This window comes from Salvia miltiorrhiza, chromosome 2 (genome assembly GCF_028751815.1).
Source record: "Salvia miltiorrhiza cultivar Shanhuang (shh) chromosome 2, IMPLAD_Smil_shh, whole genome shotgun sequence".
Classification (NCBI taxonomy): domain Eukaryota; kingdom Viridiplantae; phylum Streptophyta; class Magnoliopsida; order Lamiales; family Lamiaceae; genus Salvia; species Salvia miltiorrhiza.
This window is the reverse complement of record NC_080388.1, coordinates 70,430,410-70,449,500: the sequence shown is the minus strand read 5'-3', so window position 1 is coordinate 70,449,500 and position 19,091 is coordinate 70,430,410. Positions and strand designations below refer to the sequence as shown.

Sequence of the window (19,091 nt, the reverse complement as noted above, 5' to 3'; positions counted from 1 at the left end):
CACTTTATATTGTTTCGCGTAACTATCTCAACTATCCCACCATAGCATCAACCATAATTATACATTTAATCAAGCATATTTATGATAATGTGAGAATAATATTTTTTTTACGTGAAAATAAAACACACACGCACAAACCCCTTAAAATCTATGAACCCAGACAAATTAATGTAATACGTGAACAATCACATTAGTTGAATGTGATTGATCATCTTGAATTCATAAAATTTAATTTTGGTGTTTGCGCATGTGTAATTCTGACTAGATATCAACCTTAATCAAGCATATCAATACTACTCTTTTAATCCAAGAAACAGCATTCGAGACACTATGAAGGAAATTACCAAACATGCTCTTTCTTTTTTTTACCTAATCACTTTCATCCCACTAAATCAAGTATCACTTCACAAACAAATCTCGAATGAAGAATCTTGCACTAGTTCTTTCTTACATCTCAAGATTGTTTGGGCCATCAAAAGATCAAATTGTGTTCCATACAATATCACACAATGTGCACCCACATGGCAAATTTTCTTTTAATGAGAAAAATAATTTAAATTATCCAAACCACAATATCATATGAATTGCCCCCCTAATTAACGACGTGCTAACCCATCCCCTAATTAAACCTCACTTCCAACTCTTAATCACTACAAAAGAACAAGAAGATGGCAACATTTGATGGACTTTATGTACAGCTAAATCATACAATGAATGCCGGCTAATAATGAGAGAGAGAGAGAGGCCGGCTTGCGTGTGAGCAAAGGCCTGCAGTTTGATCACACTTGAATTTTAGTATTTGCAGCTAAAATTACTACAAAGCATATTTCAGCTCGTGACAAAGTTGTTGAACAATAAACGTTGTCAACATAAACTTGCTTCCGAGTCGCTTTTACAACTAAAATATGCTCTACTTTGTTTCTTTATCGATTGTCCCTAGTTTTACCTAATTCATTTTGGGAGAAGAACACTATTTTTCATCTTTTTTACATTTAACATTTTAGCCACTTTAGGATATAGATCGAGTTTTTACCCAATTAAACTTAGATAAGATATATCCAACATGTGAAAATTAATAAGGCTAACAGTAAAAAAGTACTCATATCAAGATTCAAATTCATATCCGATGACATATTTATAATTTTAGTAGCTTTTGGTAATAATGTTTTCAATCTTGATTCGTCCGATGGCGTGATACAAGACTATTCTTTCCCTTTTTCGAAAAAATAAGTATTTCACCATTCACCAACATGTGAAATGAAATTGAGAACAAAGTGTGTGCTTAGATTTATATAAAGAGCGTATGAAATATAAAACTATTGACATTAAGCATGGGGATCCGAAAAAATGTACTCCCTCCGTCCCACTTGAAATGTCTTGTTTTCCTTTTTGGGCTGTCCCACTTGAAATGTCTTGTTTCCTTTTATGGAAAAAGTTATTCTCAAAAAGTAGGAATTTTGGGGTTCACATCATCTTTTTAACTCTACACCACACTATTTAATAATCTAATTAACATATTCCTAAATAAACGTGCCGAAAAAAAACAAGACATTTCAAGTGGGATGAATGGATTATAAAATAGCAGCTACCCGGTTGCAGTTTCATTTTTGACATTATTATTTTAGTTAAACCAGCATTTTATAGTCGTGGAATGCACAAAAAATAAAATTTTCATATTATATATATATATATATAATTAATATCAATTTAATTATCATATTTATAAATATAGTAAAAAAATATAATTTTAATTGAATATATTTGAGTCAAATATAGGAAAAACTTAAAAAAATAAAGAAAGAATCATAATAATGAATATCGATATTATGAAAAAGCAAAAGAATATGAAATTAAAATAATTTAAAAGAAAAAAATGAAAATGAAAATAAAAAAATAAAAAATAGATTTATTCAAAAAAGATGAGATGGGGGAGAGAATTTTCTTAAGTTTTAATCTTTAAACAAATACAACTTTACATTTTAAATATACTAATATTTACATAAAAGATATATATATTTAAAGCTCTTGTGGTGATCTTTAATTTGATATGCATATCAAATATTTTATAATTAGCTGAATTTCACAATTTTAGAATAGAAATAAAATGGAATAATAAGAAGATAAAGAAAAAGAAAATAAAAAGAAAAAAATATACAATTACAAATAAATCTTTAATTTACAATTTTGAAATTGATTTAAAATGAAAGTTGTCTTTTTTATATATTATAGATTATTATAGATATATTAGTGGTTTTACATATTAATCCCAAATTCGTAATAAGTACAAAATGGTTTATTTGATTTGCAAACATCTACAAGAATTTTCAGCACCCTCTATGTATAAATCATAAAAACAAACACAATTTGTATACCCCATAAATGCAAAGTACAATAGTATTAATGAATATATACATATATGGACCATGTTAATTATAAAAAAATACGACATTAGTAGAGTTGCTGAAGCAAAGAGCAGTTGACAACTTAAAAGGAGGGGCCCACCCCCATATACTGTGGATCTTTGATTTGATCACATTTTAACAACATTAAATAAATAAATAAATAAATAAATAAAAGTAAATACATAATCTAAAATTGAAGAGATTGGAAGAAGCAGAAGAAGAAGAAGTCCAAAAGAATAACCGCCGAAAACAAAGAGTGGAAATCCCATGTTTTCACTCGGCATTGTGGGCTTCCTTAATATCAAGACAAAGAAAAGAATTGTTATTTTAGGCTGTTAAATTAATTACTTCTCTAAATCTCAATTTCCAAACCGTTGGATCATTCCCTCCCGAGAGATCTGGGCCGTCCGATTAGGGTGGTGTGGGATTCTCAGTTGGAGTACATGTGCTGCTATCTTTCCTTTGCTTTATTTTGATGACCTCTTTTTCATCTTTGCTTTCTTGCATGGATTTCTCCTCCCACACATAGTATGAGTCACATACAAGAGTTTATTTTTCTTTCAATTTTATTTATTTCTTTAAAGTTTAATTTTCTTCCTTAGTGTTAGCTTGTTCATGGCCATCATTTGCAACAAAGTTTCTTGATATTTGATTCTTTCTTCAAGTTTCAACTACCCTACAGCTGCTACTACTTCTAGTAAGTGCAACAAGAAAGATAGATAGTTAGAGAGAGAAAGAGAGAGTGCTAGCTAACTCATCATCTTTCTCTACTCATCACATCTCCAAACATCAAAATTCTAGAGCTCATCAAAAAGATATCCTTCAATTACAACACAAGCTCAAGAACATTGAAAAAAACTCAAGTTCGAATTCTGTTTTTCAAGTCTCTCTATGATGGAGAAAGAGCACATCTGCAAGCTGTGCAACAAGAGCTTCCCCTGTGGGAGATCATTGGGAGGCCACATGAGGTCTCACCTGATCAACACTCCGACACCGGGTCATCCCGGCAACGACGAAAGCCCCCCGAAGAAGAAGAAGAATGACAAACCAAACCCAACTCCAAACAAGGCCTGCAAGGAATGTGGGAAGGCCTTCCAATCATGGAAGGCCCTGTTTGGCCACATGAAATGCCACTCTGCAAATCAAGATTCCGGCAAGCCGATCATCATGGACAGCCAATCGGACAACGAGGCGACTCCCCCGCCCAAGAGGAAGAGATCCGATAGGATCATCACAAGGTACAACAGCGCATCCATCATCACAAACTCTTCCTCCTCTCTAACCATAGCGACAACAACTGATGATAATGATGATGAAGAAGATTATGATCACAACAAGGATCACGGTGATGATGATGATGAGCACCGCGAGCAAGAGGAGGTCGCCCTGAGCTTGATCATCCTCTCTAGGGACAAAGGCTCATGGGAGCCTACCTCAAAAAGTATCGGTGTTCAGTGCTTGCAGAAGCTCAAGAAACCGAGAGTCGAGGCCAAGACGAGGAAGCTCGAGTCACTGAACACAGAGGGTGAGGTTGGATGCGATGATGAGGTGGAAGTGAACTCGCCCAAGAACGTGAACAAGAAGAGTTTTAGGAAGGAGAGAGAGGGATCAAGAGAGAGAAACAGCAGGAAATTCAGATGCTCAATGTGCAAGAAGGCGTTCCAGTCATACCAAGCTCTGGGAGGGCACAGGGCGAGCCACAAGAAGTTCAAAGGCTGCTGCGCTCCCCAAGAAACAGAGGATTCACAGAGCCAGCTGGGTGAGAATCTGATGATGATGATGAAGAAGAGCAAAGAGCACGAGTGCCCGATTTGCTTCAAAGTTTTCCCATCGGGCCAAGCTCTGGGCGGCCACAAGAGATCCCACTTGATCGTCGTGGATCAAGCCAAGAGCAGCTCTCCGCCTCTCAGCAGAGGCTTTCTTGATCTCAACTTGCCTGCTCCTGCTGAGGAGGAGGAAGAAGGATGTGATGACTTCATCAAGCCGTGGTGGATTGGTGCCGGCATCGGCCTACTCTCCACTTCATGATCGTGGAAATTCACACACAAGTGTACAGATTCATTCATTCTTTACAGCAAATCTGAATGCTTTTTTCTTAAGAAAAATATATGTAATAAATGGTTCTTGATTAGGCTAAGGCCATTGAAGTAAAACAAGTTTTTTTTAAGGACATTTTTGTTAACATTTAGTATAGACTATATTGTGACATTTGCTCATTGCTGCAGTTTGTGTATGGACATTGATCATTTGATGTTCGAACTTTTTCTTTGTGTGGAATTTGATGGGGGGAAATGGAGATAATTGCGTCTCAACTATGGGGAAATTATCAATAACATGGTAGGATTTGTGGGAATTTTTCTAGCACTAAATTTGGGATAGAATAGATAGTTCGATCTAGAGATTTAAGAGTGTCGATTGGGGAAGTAGACAAGACTTGCATTTTTGTGTTGTATCTATGTGCCAATGTACTTCATATAAGTCATATTACACTTTTGAAATTTCTGTGGAATTTGATGGGGAAAACAAGAATGGAGATAATTGTGCCTCAACTATGAGAAAAATGTCAATAACATTGTTGGTTTTTTGTGTGTTTCACATGGAATTCAATAGTTCGATCGAGAAAGTCAAGACTGTTGGTTTCGAAAGTCGACAAGACTGCAATTGACTGTTTTCAATGAAATGTGTTTTTACGCTTCACACCAATATTAACCTCTTCTAGTAGTACTAGTTTTGTCGTGATTTCTAATTTGAACTCGAGTAAGAATTTGAAGAATTGATTTTTGGGCAGTTAGTGTAGCTTAGATATTAAGAGAAATGGAGTGGTAAAATGAGCAACTTAGTCATGACTCACGAGTAGTTGGAGGCATTTTGTAATATAAAATAAAGTAGGTTTTATTAATGGAAATAAGGTGGTTGCTTAGCCACCTACCTTGCATTATGGGCTGTACTAATGAGAAAACGGACCAAAGTCAGGCTCATACACGGGGACACGTGAGTCCGTTAAGTACAATTCTAAATGTAATAATTACTTGGCGACTAAATCAAACGGGAGTCCTTGAAGATTCGATCTTCAGAAATCGGAGTTGCTAGGGTTGAAATGGAAGTTCCAAATAAACCTTAATCCCTACTCATCACTCTATACATATGTTGCCTATATATTCAAACTTACTAACAATCACTCGCATCCACTCACATAAGATCTCTCACTCCTGCATCCACCATTCACATGTTCCGTCTCCACGCTTTCTACTCTCTTAGATTTCAATCACTTAATTAGCCTAAACGACCATCACGGTACCCCTCGTTTTACAACACTCGATAGTTCTCGTTCCAATCAATCAGAACACCTCAAATTTGTAATCCATCACTTTATCACGAATTATTTTGATTTGGTGTGTTGGCTTTGTTTCTATTTAACTTTGTATCTCTCTCATGAGTTGCATACCTTGTGTGTTACTAAAAAAAATTACTTACCAAAAAAAATATGGTTTGATGGTTGATGGTTGATGGATGATGGTTCCCTTTAGTTAAAAAAACTAGAGGGCTGCAAAGAACTAAATGAATTATAAATATAGGTAACTTATAAGTCTAAATTAAGTACGATTTTTTGGATAAGTTAGGCAGACTTAATCCACACATTTGACTGAAATTCAACAGGTGTTATGTTTGCACATCACACTTGATTGATCTTTCCAACCCACATTCAAAGCTCTTGACAAAACAATAAACATAGAATATGAAGAGGAATTAATTACTAGATCCACTAATATTTTATACAAGTTAAAGATAAATAAACCGATTCATCATCAAAACCGTTTCCATCGTTAATTTGGATTTTTTTAGTGCTAAATCCCATAACTTAGCTCAATTTTTTTTCAAATAGAGTGTACTCATAACTCATAAGTTGTTGTGAATAATTCATGTGTGGTTTTCTTTCAAAAAGGATCTCGTGACTAGTGAGACATATAGGTTTAGTTTTATTATACTTTTTAATTGTAAAATTGTATTCATTAGAATTTTAGAAAAACTAGCATTTGCACACCGTGCAATACATGAAAAATATTTTTATATTCTATATTTATATAATATTGATATCAATTCAATTATCATATTTATAAATATAATAAAAATTAATTTTAATTAAATATATTTGAGTTGAATATTGAAAAAATAAATAAATTAAGAAAAACTCGCGATAATAAAAATTGATATTATAAAAGGACAAAAAAGATATAAGTTTAAAAAAATGAAAATAAAAATAAAAATAGAAAATAAATGAAAAATAGATTTATTCAAAAAAAGATGAGAGATGATAGAGAATATTTTAAAATTTTAATATTTAAATAAATATAACTTTACATTTTAAATCAAATATTTACATAAAATATATAAAATTAAAGCTTTTATAATTGATATGCAATTTATAACTGATATTTACATCAAATAGTTATAATTGATATTTACATAAAAAAAGATAGAGAAAAAAGAAAAAAAAAATACAATTTATAAATAAATCTTCAATTTTATTATAACTATAAAATTGCCACTCGATTTTAAAATTGATTTTCAATTTTCAATTGCTTTTTTAATAGTATAAAATAAAATATAAATGTTCTTTTGTTCTCTAAGTGGGCCTATTTGGACTTTCGGCTTTGTTGGAGCCCAACTTGGATACCTTTATCCATAACTTTTTTAAAATGATATTTTTCGACCCAGTTATATTTGAGCTAAATTACGCGCTAGTTAGCACCGTATTTTGTCTACATGGAATATAAAGTATTTTTCAGCCCCAAATTAATTTATCAAAAAATTTTATAGTAACAACTATGAATATCATATTTTGCAACTTATCTGGTGATTAGGCTGTTTTCGTGTAGTATTTGCGTAATTGGTGGCTAGCACCTTTAGAGTTTTGGTTATTATTTGTAATGGTTTATTATTCATAATCATGTTTTAATCTTCAAGAATTATTCCAATGAACATACACTTGCTAAATTGTCAAATAAATTTGAATCCGATTTTTTTTTTGTCAGAACATTTATATTTTGTGATTCTTAAACTCAATCAAATTATTTATTATTTTCCTTTTTTTTATAATTATTTGTTATTTTTCTTTAATATGTATGTATTGTTTAATGTGCTCGAGTTTATTAGATCTTTGTGGATTTTAGAGAAATTGTTGATCCTTCCTGGTATAATGGAAGTCTAGATTCTAGAAGCCGGCCACCTTTGACTTCCCTTCTCCCCTAATTTATGTTCTAAAATATCAACATAACCGTGTCTAGAACTCTTACATCTTTTGGCAAGTTTAACTAGTGTAATCTAGTAGTATATTATTGTATGAATCATGGATGTTGTATTAGAGGTATCTAATATATATTTTGTGCATACAAGTATGTCAAGAAATTTTAAAACTCAACTAATTTAAGAATGAGAGAGTCTTGTGTCAGATTGTTTAATGTCAGAATTCATTAAATTTGTCAGGACAGTTTTCAAATACCACCAAACACCAATAATATTATAATTATGTATGTTATTGAATGTGAGTTCAAACTCATATATGAGCATCGCTTGATGAATTTTGAATTATTAGACACAAAATTTTATGTTGGAAAAATATATATTCCCTCCATTTTTCAAGTGTCTAAATACTATAAGAATTGGAATGAAACTAATTTTGTCTCTAAATAAGTTCTAATTTTTACACTTTCATGGAAAAATGATGCACAGCTTCTCATTTTCCCCTTCTATATTAATGACATATTATTTATTTTTTCAATTTTCCATATAATAATTAAGGATAAAAAGAGGAAAATTACTCATGAACAATTTGCTAAATAAGAATTAGTGGAATGAAAGCCCCCTTGAGAAAAAGTGTTTTATGTTTAAATTCGTTAATACATTTTAGGTTGAGCATGTCAAATTCGATTTTTGAAAAATGGTTTATCTTTTATATATGAATTACATCATATTGAATTTGCTCAAGATTTTACCCACTACACACCTTGAAAAGTGACTGAATTTTCATTGTCTGAAAAAATAATAAATAAATTTCTCAAAAAGAAAAAGAAAATAAAAAATAAAAATTAAGAGTTTGAAACTATGTTTGTGGAGCTTCAAACAACAATTAGAGATTAAATTTTTGACTCAATATTCCATTAATAATACAATGTTATTAAATGTTAATATTAGCATACAATTACAATTATTTATACATTAACCTTTGCAGAGATCGTGTTAGGTAGTTCACCATCAGCTTGCAGCACCTCATGTAATTTGTCGATCTTGCTATTTTTTGAAAATATAAAAAGATCTAGAGTTATTGTTTTTAATTGACACATGTTGAGGGGCATTTGTGTAATTAACGGTCATAGACTTGCTGACTTATTGCACCCACGCGCTTAATGTCACAATTTTTATTTATTTACTTTTGAATCCTTCAACTTGTAATTATAGAAGGGTTAATAGCCGCTAAATCCTATAACTATTTTGGTATTCGCGTTTTGCATTTTTTTTAAAAAATCGGCCTCAGTATATCACAACTAATGAAGGCGTCTCGATTTGCATCCGGCGATGTTTTCCGGTAAAATTGAAGATGACTTGGCAGCCGGACTTATCTACGTGTCATAGAATTCCGATAGGCAAAACGACGTCGTTTTGCCTTACGTTTTATTTAAGTTGATTCATATCTAAACGTCGTCGTTTTTCTTCTTCTTAGAATTTACAACACTAAATCATATCACTAGGGTTTATTTGTGGATTGAATCTTCAAATTGAAATTAGGTGAAATGGCGAATTCATCGTCCTCCTCGCAATCGTCCCAAAAGATTGTTCGTAAACCCGGAAACACTAATAATCCCGAAGGTGAGTTGAGGTGCGACCATAATCTCCCCGTAGAGTATTTCACATCGAAGACCGAGTTGAACCCTTTTCGAAGGTTTTACTGCTGCCGATTTCATCATCGATGGGATGATTGTGGTGTTTGGCAGTGGATAGATCCGGAGCTCACTTCGCACTACAAGGCTTGTTTTCACAATATGCTGGTTCAAAGGAACAAAGCTCGTGAGCTTGTTGACTTAAATGGCATGAAGGCACAAGTTGAATCTTTGATGTTGGAAGCTTCTACGTTGAAGGAAGAACTTGCCCTTCAAATTGAATCTTTTAGAGATCTCCAGAAGGCGAATACTACAATGGAGGGGGTGATGACCCATTTGCAGTGGAAGAATAGGATTTTGTTGATTTTCATGGTGGTGTTGAGTCTGTGGGTTTTTTTTTGAAGTTGATTCCTGCATTATTAGGATTTATAGATGATATTAAGCATTGGGCTTTTTGTATCTCAAGTACTATGTAATCAGTTTTCTATGTTGCAATGAACAAATTTTCCTAGAACAAGTTTGTTATGATATTAAGAGTTGAAATGACCATCAAAAACATATCTTCTTCATATATCATCACCAAAATGCAGGTTTCAAACATCCATAAAACATGTCATAAAGATCATAACTGCAAATACTGTTCCACACCAAAATAAAGGTCATCATGTACCTAACATTACAAAACAAAGTTATGATCTTGCAAAGCCTAACTCTAAGTGTTGGCTGATTCTTGAGTGTTGCCAATTTCTTGCACAACTTCACTTCTTGCTTCATGACTAGCAGCCGTCTTTCCTGCACGACCACCTCTTCTTGGTGCTTTAAATTTGGCATAAGTACCTCCTCCAGCTGTGTAGACTCCACTTCTCAGTTGAGATCTTCTTGCTTCAGACACAGTAGGTACAACACTACTTGAAGTCCCTGTTGCTTCTCCAGTTGTTTCAAGCCTTGCTTCTCCAGTTGTTTCAGGCCTTGCTTTCTTTGGCCGACCCCTTTTCTTCTGAAATACAAAGCTATAACAGTAAGCAATGGTTCATTGATGGTGCAATAAAGTAGAATGCAGAGACTCTAACCTTTTCTGTACCAGTGCTTTGGTCATTGGATGGCAATGTTAGGTTTTGGCAATTCCTGATATTGTGGCCTTCTTGCTTGCATTTCCTACAGTGCATACCTACACCATGCTTACTGAGCCTCCCATCTTCCCTCTCTTCAGGTGCCCGGACCCTCTTTTTCTTAGGTCTCCCAGCCCTCTTGGTGAAAGTAGGAGGTACCACCTTCTCAGCCTCCACCTCAGGCCACATATTTGACCCTCTTATGGGATGCAAACCTTCCTCATATGCCAATAAATACCTCTCAACGGTGTAGTATTCATGCACATAGGAATTGACATCAAGATTCATGAAATGAATGACAGCCAACGCATGAAAACAAGGAATGCCAGCCAAGTTCCAAACCCTACATGTACAGCTTCTATCACCTAAACTCACAACAAACTTATCAGCCAAGTAATGGACCTCAAATTTATCTCCTAATGCAGGATATACCATGCATTGGCTACTAGCTTCCTTTCTTCTTTCTATTATATTCCTAATTGCTGGACAAATTCTATCCTCACACTGCCTCATCTTTTCATATTTCCCATGCTGTCTAACCATTAAAATTGTTCTAATCTCTTCAAGCATATGTATAATATGCTTACCTCTGGCTGCAAGGATGTATCCATTGAATGTCTCGCTGATGTTGTTGTCAATGGAGTCACTGCAAACTTGTGTTGATATGAATGCTTTGCAAAATCGATGGAAATCTCTTGCCATGAAGTCATCATATGCTTGCTGGTTCTCTTTCTTCAAGTCTTGTACAACCCTCTTGAAGTTAGCCTCATTTGTGCACCTAGCTGCCCTCCAAAATAGATTCTTGAGTGTAATCCCTTTATGTTGCTTCTTCCAGTTCATATATACGTGCCTCGCACAATTTCTGTGCTCAGCCCTCGGTGCAATGGAATGCACTGCATTCTCAAGTCCCTACAATATACAAAAAACTTCAGATTAGTATGAGCTTATGTTAACAGAAAAAGGAGTTGAAAGGGAGGCATTACCTTCTGTTGATCAGATACGAAGCTCCACCCCTCACCATCTCCAATTTCAAGGTCTTCACAGAGCATCTTGAAGAACCATCTCCAGCATGATTCATTCTCTTGTTCCACTACAGCCCATGCCACAGGAAACATTTGATTGTTTCCATCCTTTCCTGTGGCACAAAGTAAGATGCCACCCAGATAGGTCTTGAGGAAACACCCATCTAACCCAATGATAGGTCTACAACTCTTCCTGAAACCATCTATCAAAGATGAAAACCCAACATACAATCCTTTGAAAACATTACCCTCTTTCAGAATTAATTCAAACCTACCACGAGGATCTACCCTTTCAAGTTCAGCAAGATACATAGGAATTGTTCCATAATGTACCTCTATAGAGCCCCTCACCATCTCTTGGGCCTTCTTCTTGGCTTTATACAGCCTATCTCTATACACATCTGAGATAAATTCTTCATCTGAGATATAATCTAAGTCATCTAGACTAACCTCAGAGTCCACATTACCCTCAGTTTCTTCAATGAAGTCAGTATCATCACTATCCTCCTCCTCATTACCCTCTGCCCCCTCCTCATTACCCTCTGCCCCTGCCCCTGCCTCATTAGCCCCTGCCTCATTATCCACATCCCCTGCCCCTGCCTCATTAGCCCTTGCCCCTGCCTCATTATCCACAGCACCACCATCATTAGCACCTGCCCCCGCATCATCTCCCCTACCCAAGACATCAGCTTCTGTAAGTTGATCTAATGTCAAAGCCCCTTCCACATAAATTGCTATGACCCTCATTTTGTGATGCAACATATCTAACATTGCCATCACTTCCCTATCTCCATTTATGTCCATATAAACATCAGTTTCTGGGATTCTATAAGTTAGTCTACTCCATTTATGTATCCCTAAACACTTAATTTCATGCTCTAAGTCGAAATAGCCAAACCTATCTGAATCTAATGGCATTCTAATATTGAAGGTCCCTCCACAATATAGATACCTTCCATTCCGTTTTGTCACAAACCTACCACCCCAACTAATGTTAATGGCGAATTTGGTACTGCCAAAAAATAAAAGAAAAATATATTAAGAACTGACAAACAATAAACTAATGCTCTAACACTACCCAACACTTCGGAAATGATAAAAACACCACAAACCTATAATATATTACACTATACATACACAAGACCCTATGGAATAACACATGCACTGACAACACATATTAAAGAACACAAGAAATATTCAAAAAAGCAAGAAGACCTACCACCGAGGCGCCATTAAAAGCACCAACCCCTGCGAATGCGACAACTCTTGGAAGAAATGGTAGGGCCAAGAACAGTAGAAGTCAATGGATTGAAAGAGGGGGGACCAGACGAAGAAGCGGTGAAAGTGAAAGACTTTTCACCTCTGTTTAACCCTAATTATGGGATTAATTTTACCGCCACATGAAACGACGTCGTTTTGTGCAATAGGAAACGACGTCGTTTCACTACACGTCATTTAAAAAAAATAATAATTGCCATGTAGATGTTAATCAGCCTTGTCAACAAATAAAATGCCACGTAGATTAATTTATGTTGCCGGAAAACATCGCCGGATGCAAATCGAGACGCCTTCATTAGTTGTGATATACTGAGGCCGATTTTTTTAAAAAAATGCAAAACGCGAATACCAAAATAGTTATAGGATTTAGCGGCTATTAACCCATTATAGAATATATTATCTCCAAATTCATTTCTTTTATCTTATTGAGTTCTTATCCTCTCGCGATCGCAAACAATTAAATCAATAAAATAAATTCATATTTTTCTTAAAGATTAATGGCATGTTCCACAAACTTTGAACATATTCTAGTTTTAATTTTTAACAACAACTCATGCATATTTAAATTTTTAATTGTTTATAATTTTAATTACGAAAATAGTTGCCATATACGTGGCATTTTAAACTTACGTGGCTAATAACTAGATTATGTGACTAATAATGTTAAATGACGTTGTTTCATTATTAAAAACCAGAATATGTCCAAAATTCATGATTTTAAATGCCACTAACCATTTCCTTAATACGGCGCAAGTTGGTGCTATTTCATCTTTATAACTTTTAGATACAATAATTATTTTCACACTTGAACAAATTGTGTATTAACAAATTGCTAACAGCAATTAAAGGATGCCAAGTAAGTCATTAAAATAAGTCGCTTAGTTTTGTTAATGGCTATTTGGGCAACCGTATCCAACGAACCTAGTCAATGATGTAGCTGTTAATTAGGTTATGGTTTGGTTTGAATTATGAAAATACAATACACCAATCAATTTAATAAATGAAAATACAAAATTATACCGATGCACTTGAAATTATATATCAATGTCCATATACGAATTAGAGGCTATACATGTTTATTTATATTTACAATAGTATTTATATTTATTAAAATTTAATTCTACTTGATCATGTATTTTATATATTATAGTAATAGTAATATTTTCTTTTACATTTGTAGGACATTTAAGAATTAATAATTTAATTAGATTAATTCCTAATTCCTACGAGGAGAAGTTACTATTTGATCCTTTTCTTGTACATATTTTTTATGAGCTCTTTTTGTACATATTATTATATCAGTCGTTTAAATTAATAATTATATAATATGTATGTACTTAATAATTAAGATAGTGTTTGACATACTAAAAAATAAATGTCCAATCGTTAATCATATTATTTGAAAATAATTTATTAATTATTATGTAGTGAAATTGATTAATATATTTTGTCCGATATGATGATGGGTTTAATTTATTAAATATATTTTCGTAATACACAAAGCATAATAAATTAGGTGGCAAAACTGCAATTTTGTTGTAGTCGGTATACCTTTCGTTGAAAAATGCCAAAATGAAAGGACGTTAAAATAAATAGTGGGCAAGACATTAAATTAATACTTTCGAAATTAAAAAAAGAGCCATAACGAGTTTTGAATATTTCCACGAGCTGCAATTTCTTGACAGTTTCTTCCTCCTCTTACCGATTCCATTGACAAAGATTTTTCATGAATTCCTCTTACATATACGTTTCAATCATGCTAACCAACTAAATCCACTTCACATTTGATTTCTCAATTTTTCCCTCTCTAGATTGGTTGCCTTTCTCAGTAACCAGAGCCATTTCATACGATCTAACGCAAGATTATCCCACAATTTTTTTGGAATTTCAGGTAATCCTGCTGTAATTATTTCCTAATTTGCACATTTCTTGAATTGAATTTCTGTTTTTAAGTTCCAGTTTTGCAATTTTGTTTGTTGAACTGATTCTTTGTGGGCTTTGGCCAGTCAAAGTGTTAGACTTTTAGGACAAGAAAAGAGTTTTTGTAGAGAATATTGTATGGACTTCTAGATTTCTATTGGAAAATATCGTATGAACTTTTGACTCTGTTATTTAACTTTATGGATCAATTGTTTCTTCAATGGATTGCTTTTGACGACGAGCCATACTTTTGTTGCCTTAGGAATTTTGAGGTATCCGTGTTTTAATTTTGGGGGATAATTTTGCCTATTTGTTACATTTCTACACCTTTCTTTTTTGGGGATATTTTGAAATCTTTTGGCATCATTATTGGTGGATTAATTGTAGATGGAATAAAATGAGGTAGTTATTTTTGATACGTGAATATCTGCAAAGATCAGATGCAAGAACATATGACAGAGATATATTGTGAGATGGTATTGAATTTCTGTATATAGAAAAACACTGAAGGGAGTATCCTTGATGGTTCTTCAATTTATCTTTTTGCTGTTTGATCTCTCTCTCATCCCTTTTATATTGTTTGATATCAAGCTCTGTCGTAAGCTTTTGGACTGTGTTGCTTTTGGTTAACTTTTTCTTGTAGCTGTTCTTATCAATAGCAGGCATGCTCATATGGTTCCATACCATTTGTTTTTATTTTTTGTGCTTTCAGGTCCTTCTTTAAACTCTGAGAGACTACCTCATTGATCAAAACTTAGCCTCATTCGATCCAACAGTCTGTTGTTAGGATAAAAATATCAAAATGTTCGGTCACAAGAAGTCTCCCTTGCATAGGTTTTCAAGGCACAAGTCAGCTGACCCTTCTGACTTCCCTAATCATCAAACTAATCCATTTGAATCAAACGATGAGTTGAAATCGGTTAAAGATTCTGGAAGAACTTCATCAGAACCTGCTCTGGTGACACCAGATTTCAATTCAAACCCCTTTGATGATGATGGCAATGATGTTCGAGGAACCTCATCATCTCAGAGCTTTTTCAATTCCTCGGCAAGAAACAAATACAAGAACGATTTTCGTGACTCTGGGGGATTAGAGAGCCAGACTGTAGAGGAACTGGAAAATTATGCCGTTTATAAGGCTGAAGACACGACTAAAACCGTCAACAGTTGCCTTAAGATTGCAGAGGACATGCGAGAAGAAGCCACCAATACTTTGGTTATGCTGCATCAACAGGGAGAGCAAATTACCAGAACTCACACGGTTGCTGCCGACATAGAGTACGACCTTAGTAGGGTATGTTCTCCGCATTTTCAGCTCATATTCTGTTAATGCATCAACATTTTCGATTATACTATCTATAATCAGCAGAGGCTTGAGTTTTTCTGTTTTATGTATATGAAGGGATTACTATTATATTGATAACTCACGCAACATTCGTTGCTTTTTTCGAGATTTTTAGTGTTCATGAGAGCATGGATATCTGATAGTGCCTCTAATCTTGAATTACTCTTTATGTTCTCTCATCTGCTGGCGTAGTTGCTGCTGCTGAATAGGCTTAAACCTTTAAAAATCTATTCCGTAATACCATGATCTGCTAAAGTTGATCTCAAAATATTTTCCTGCTCGATTTTGGTTGCAAGATTTCATTTCCTTTTCCTTTATACTGGAAATGAAGTGGTTTCACAAACTTATGCCTCAAATTAATTTTTCCTTTGACAGATAAAGTTGTAAAAAAAGTTCTTTCTGTTTTTTTTCCTTATTTGCAAATCATTATGTTGTTCAGTGCAGATGATGTGCTGCATCTAAATTTCTTCATATCTAATGTTTCAAATTATTATTTTATGATTAATATTCAGGGGGAGAAGCTTTTGGGAAGTCTTGGGGGCATGTTTTCTAAGACATGGAAGCCGAAGAAGAATCGTGCAATAAAAGGCCCTTCAACCACTAGAGGTACTTGGTCAATTTTCACCCTCCAAGGCTCACCTTTAGCTTTAAATAAGTCTCTGGCACATGACAGGCGTTTTACCCTTGCAATTTTTACCGGATTTAGGGCTTAATACTTCCATGGTTTCTCTAGGTGATCCAGTACAAAGAAAAGGTAACCACTTGGAACAGAGGGAAAGACTTGGTTTGTCTTCGGCCTCAAAGGAAAGATCATCAAATGCACGTAAACCACTATCCGATCCCACTGATGCCTTGCAGAAAGTTGAGGTATGCAATATTTTGAGTCTACTGTTGTATGTCTAGAAATAAAAAGGCTGAAACTGAAATATATATACAGTCATGCGCTTTAATGTTAAGGTTTACAACTTCATTTTCTTGCTTGTTGCTGCTAAGGTTACTATCGCTGAAATCAACACATGGTCTCGTCTCAATAGTTTAAGCCTACTTATCCATTATATAATTGAAACTTCTCCCTTAGTTTATCCATTCCGCTGCATGGTCGTGTTCATGTACGCACAACTTATTACAATTAAACGGAACTATGGCAGGTTGAAAAGGGGAAACAAGACGACGCCCTTGTAGATCTAAGTAACATCTTGGGGGAGCTAAAGAATATGGCTATTGACATGGGATCAGAGATTGAAGGGTCAGTCTCTTCCTCCTTATCTCAACAATCCCGCATTATTTCCCATATTTGTTCAACGCGACGAAGATGCTTTTGATCCACTGATCGATTACTTTGTTTCTTCTTTTTTGCAAATGCAGGCAGAACAAGGCTTTGGATCACGCCGAAGATGATATGGATGAGCTGGTTTACCGAGTGAAAGGTGCTAATCAGCGTACTCGTCGTTTGCTTGGGAAGTAGGGTGCATTGCTTGCACTACTTGTGACCCTCTATGATGTAAAATGTTCGACATTTTTCTTGCTCGTTTGCGGGTTTATACTACGTATATATAGCTTATGTGTACAATAAAAGAGAAAATCAGCATACTTCATGAGCTACTTGCAACACATCAGTGATCCTTTGGGAGTTTAGCTGTCTTTTCTGGTCTTTTTTCATATTTGAAGTGCTTTCTACAATAGTAAATAAGCCGTAGATTAACTACATACAAGTATAGTCTCGAAATCGAACTTAAACATGCAACTCCGACAAGTCTCTACAATAATGTCAAGTCTTCTCCGTTAATATTGAAAAGCATGTTCTACGTTTCAATTCATGTATTCCTACAAATAATCTCATTTTAAAAAGGAATGAAATATTTTAAATAGAATGAGATATTTTAAATGGAATGACCCAAAAATTGAAAGTGGGATGTTTCGAATGGAATAGAGGGAGTATTAGTTATCATCTCTCGGTCTCAAAATAACACATATAAATCATGAATCTATAATTAATAGAATTTTCTAATTTGATTTCGTGACTCAAAACAAATACTTCGTCCGTTTTATTATTAGTGGCTTATTTTACTTTTGACTGTCCTATTTTTTGTGGCTCATTCTATAAATGATAAAATTAATATTGAAAATGCGCGAACTTTATCCCTTTTAATTAATTCATACTTTCTTCTTAATTTTCTTGTCCAAAAATAATGAGACGAATGGAGTAATTTAAATATAGATTAGATACGTCTTTTAATGTCGAAAAACTTTGAAAGACACGACATGGACTGCAACTCATATGTATAACCTGCATAATGTAAAATCTTTTTGGCAAAGTAGTTAATGTTATCACCTATTAAGCACCTTTACTTTAATATGGGCTGCCCTCATATTTGCATGTCTATGGCAAAGCCTAAGTCTGCCATTGCCTACTCTCTCTCTCTCACTCTCTCTCTCTCTCTCTCTCTCTCTCTCTCTCTCTCTCTCTCTCTCTCTCTCTCTTTAAACAAAACCACCTTTTAAATTTTTACCCCCTCTTTTCTGCACCAAAATAAAAAGTCTCATTGATTGTAGTAGCATTTATGGTTCATGCATATTACTCCTTTCACTTCACTCCATTCCCCATTTTCATCTTCATCACTTTTTTCTCATCTCAAACCACTATTTTCCCTGCATGAAGAATTCACCACCTCCCACCGCCGCCGCCGCCTCAAGCTGCTCAATGGCCGTCTTCATCGTCGTCATTGTCCTCTTCTCTGCAACAAATACTGAATGCTTAACGCTGCAAGAAACACGCAGTAGCTTTCTCAACCATGTTGGCAATTATCATCGCCGCCCGCCTCCGCCGCCGCAGCGCCGCCGTGAGATTGATCCGAGATACGGCGTCGAGCAAAGACTAGTTCCTAGCGGGCCCAATCCTCTGCACAATTAATTGATCACAGTTTTTCAACAATATCAACCGGTAAATTTCTTCTACCATAATTATTGGATAAATATCGATATTCAAACTTTGAATTATTCTCGCACTATTAATTATATCTTGAACTATTGCAAATATTTTTTAAATCGTGTTTTTTTAAGGGGATCATTTTTATATCATAAATTATTGGTTTTGTGTCAATTAAACACTCCATCTATTTTTCGACTTCAAAAAAATGACG

The 19,091-nt window shown here is 34.5% G+C and overlaps 2 protein-coding genes across 2 annotated transcripts; both read left to right on the top strand.

Annotated features, from left to right (window-relative positions):
• Positions 1-2,606: 2,606 nt before the first annotated feature.
• On the top strand, positions 2,607-4,572 carry LOC131008828 (zinc finger protein ZAT1-like). The gene has a single exon (XM_057935888.1). The coding sequence runs from the start codon at positions 3,294-3,296 to the stop codon at positions 4,428-4,430; it is 1,137 nt and encodes a 378-aa protein (XP_057791871.1). The 5' UTR covers positions 2,607-3,293; the 3' UTR covers positions 4,431-4,572.
• Positions 4,573-14,303: 9,731 nt separating this feature from the next.
• LOC131008827 (SNAP25 homologous protein SNAP33-like) lies at positions 14,304-17,592 on the top strand. The gene is made up of 6 exons (XM_057935887.1): positions 14,304-14,577; positions 15,319-15,900; positions 16,464-16,557; positions 16,685-16,818; positions 17,100-17,197; positions 17,317-17,592. The coding sequence occupies exons 2-6, from the start codon at positions 15,409-15,411 to the stop codon at positions 17,414-17,416; spliced, it is 918 nt and encodes a 305-aa protein (XP_057791870.1). The 5' UTR covers positions 14,304-14,577; positions 15,319-15,408; the 3' UTR covers positions 17,417-17,592.
• The last annotated feature ends 1,499 nt before the right edge of the window (positions 17,593-19,091 follow it).

Bases quoted from the DNA above. Each gene is read 5' to 3' on its own strand.
- LOC131008828 (XM_057935888.1), top strand. From the start codon at position 3,294: ATGATGGAGAAAGAGCACATCTGCAAGCTGTGCAACAAGAGCTTCCCC.
- LOC131008827 (XM_057935887.1), top strand. From the start codon at position 15,409: ATGTTCGGTCACAAGAAGTCTCCCTTGCATAGGTTTTCAAGGCACAAG. The intron at 16,558-16,684 runs GTACTTGGTCAA...TGGTTTCTCTAG, and splicing joins AGGCCCTTCAACCACTAGAG to GTGATCCAGTACAAAGAAAA. The intron at 17,198-17,316 runs GTCAGTCTCTTC...TTGCAAATGCAG, and splicing joins ATGGGATCAGAGATTGAAGG to GCAGAACAAGGCTTTGGATC.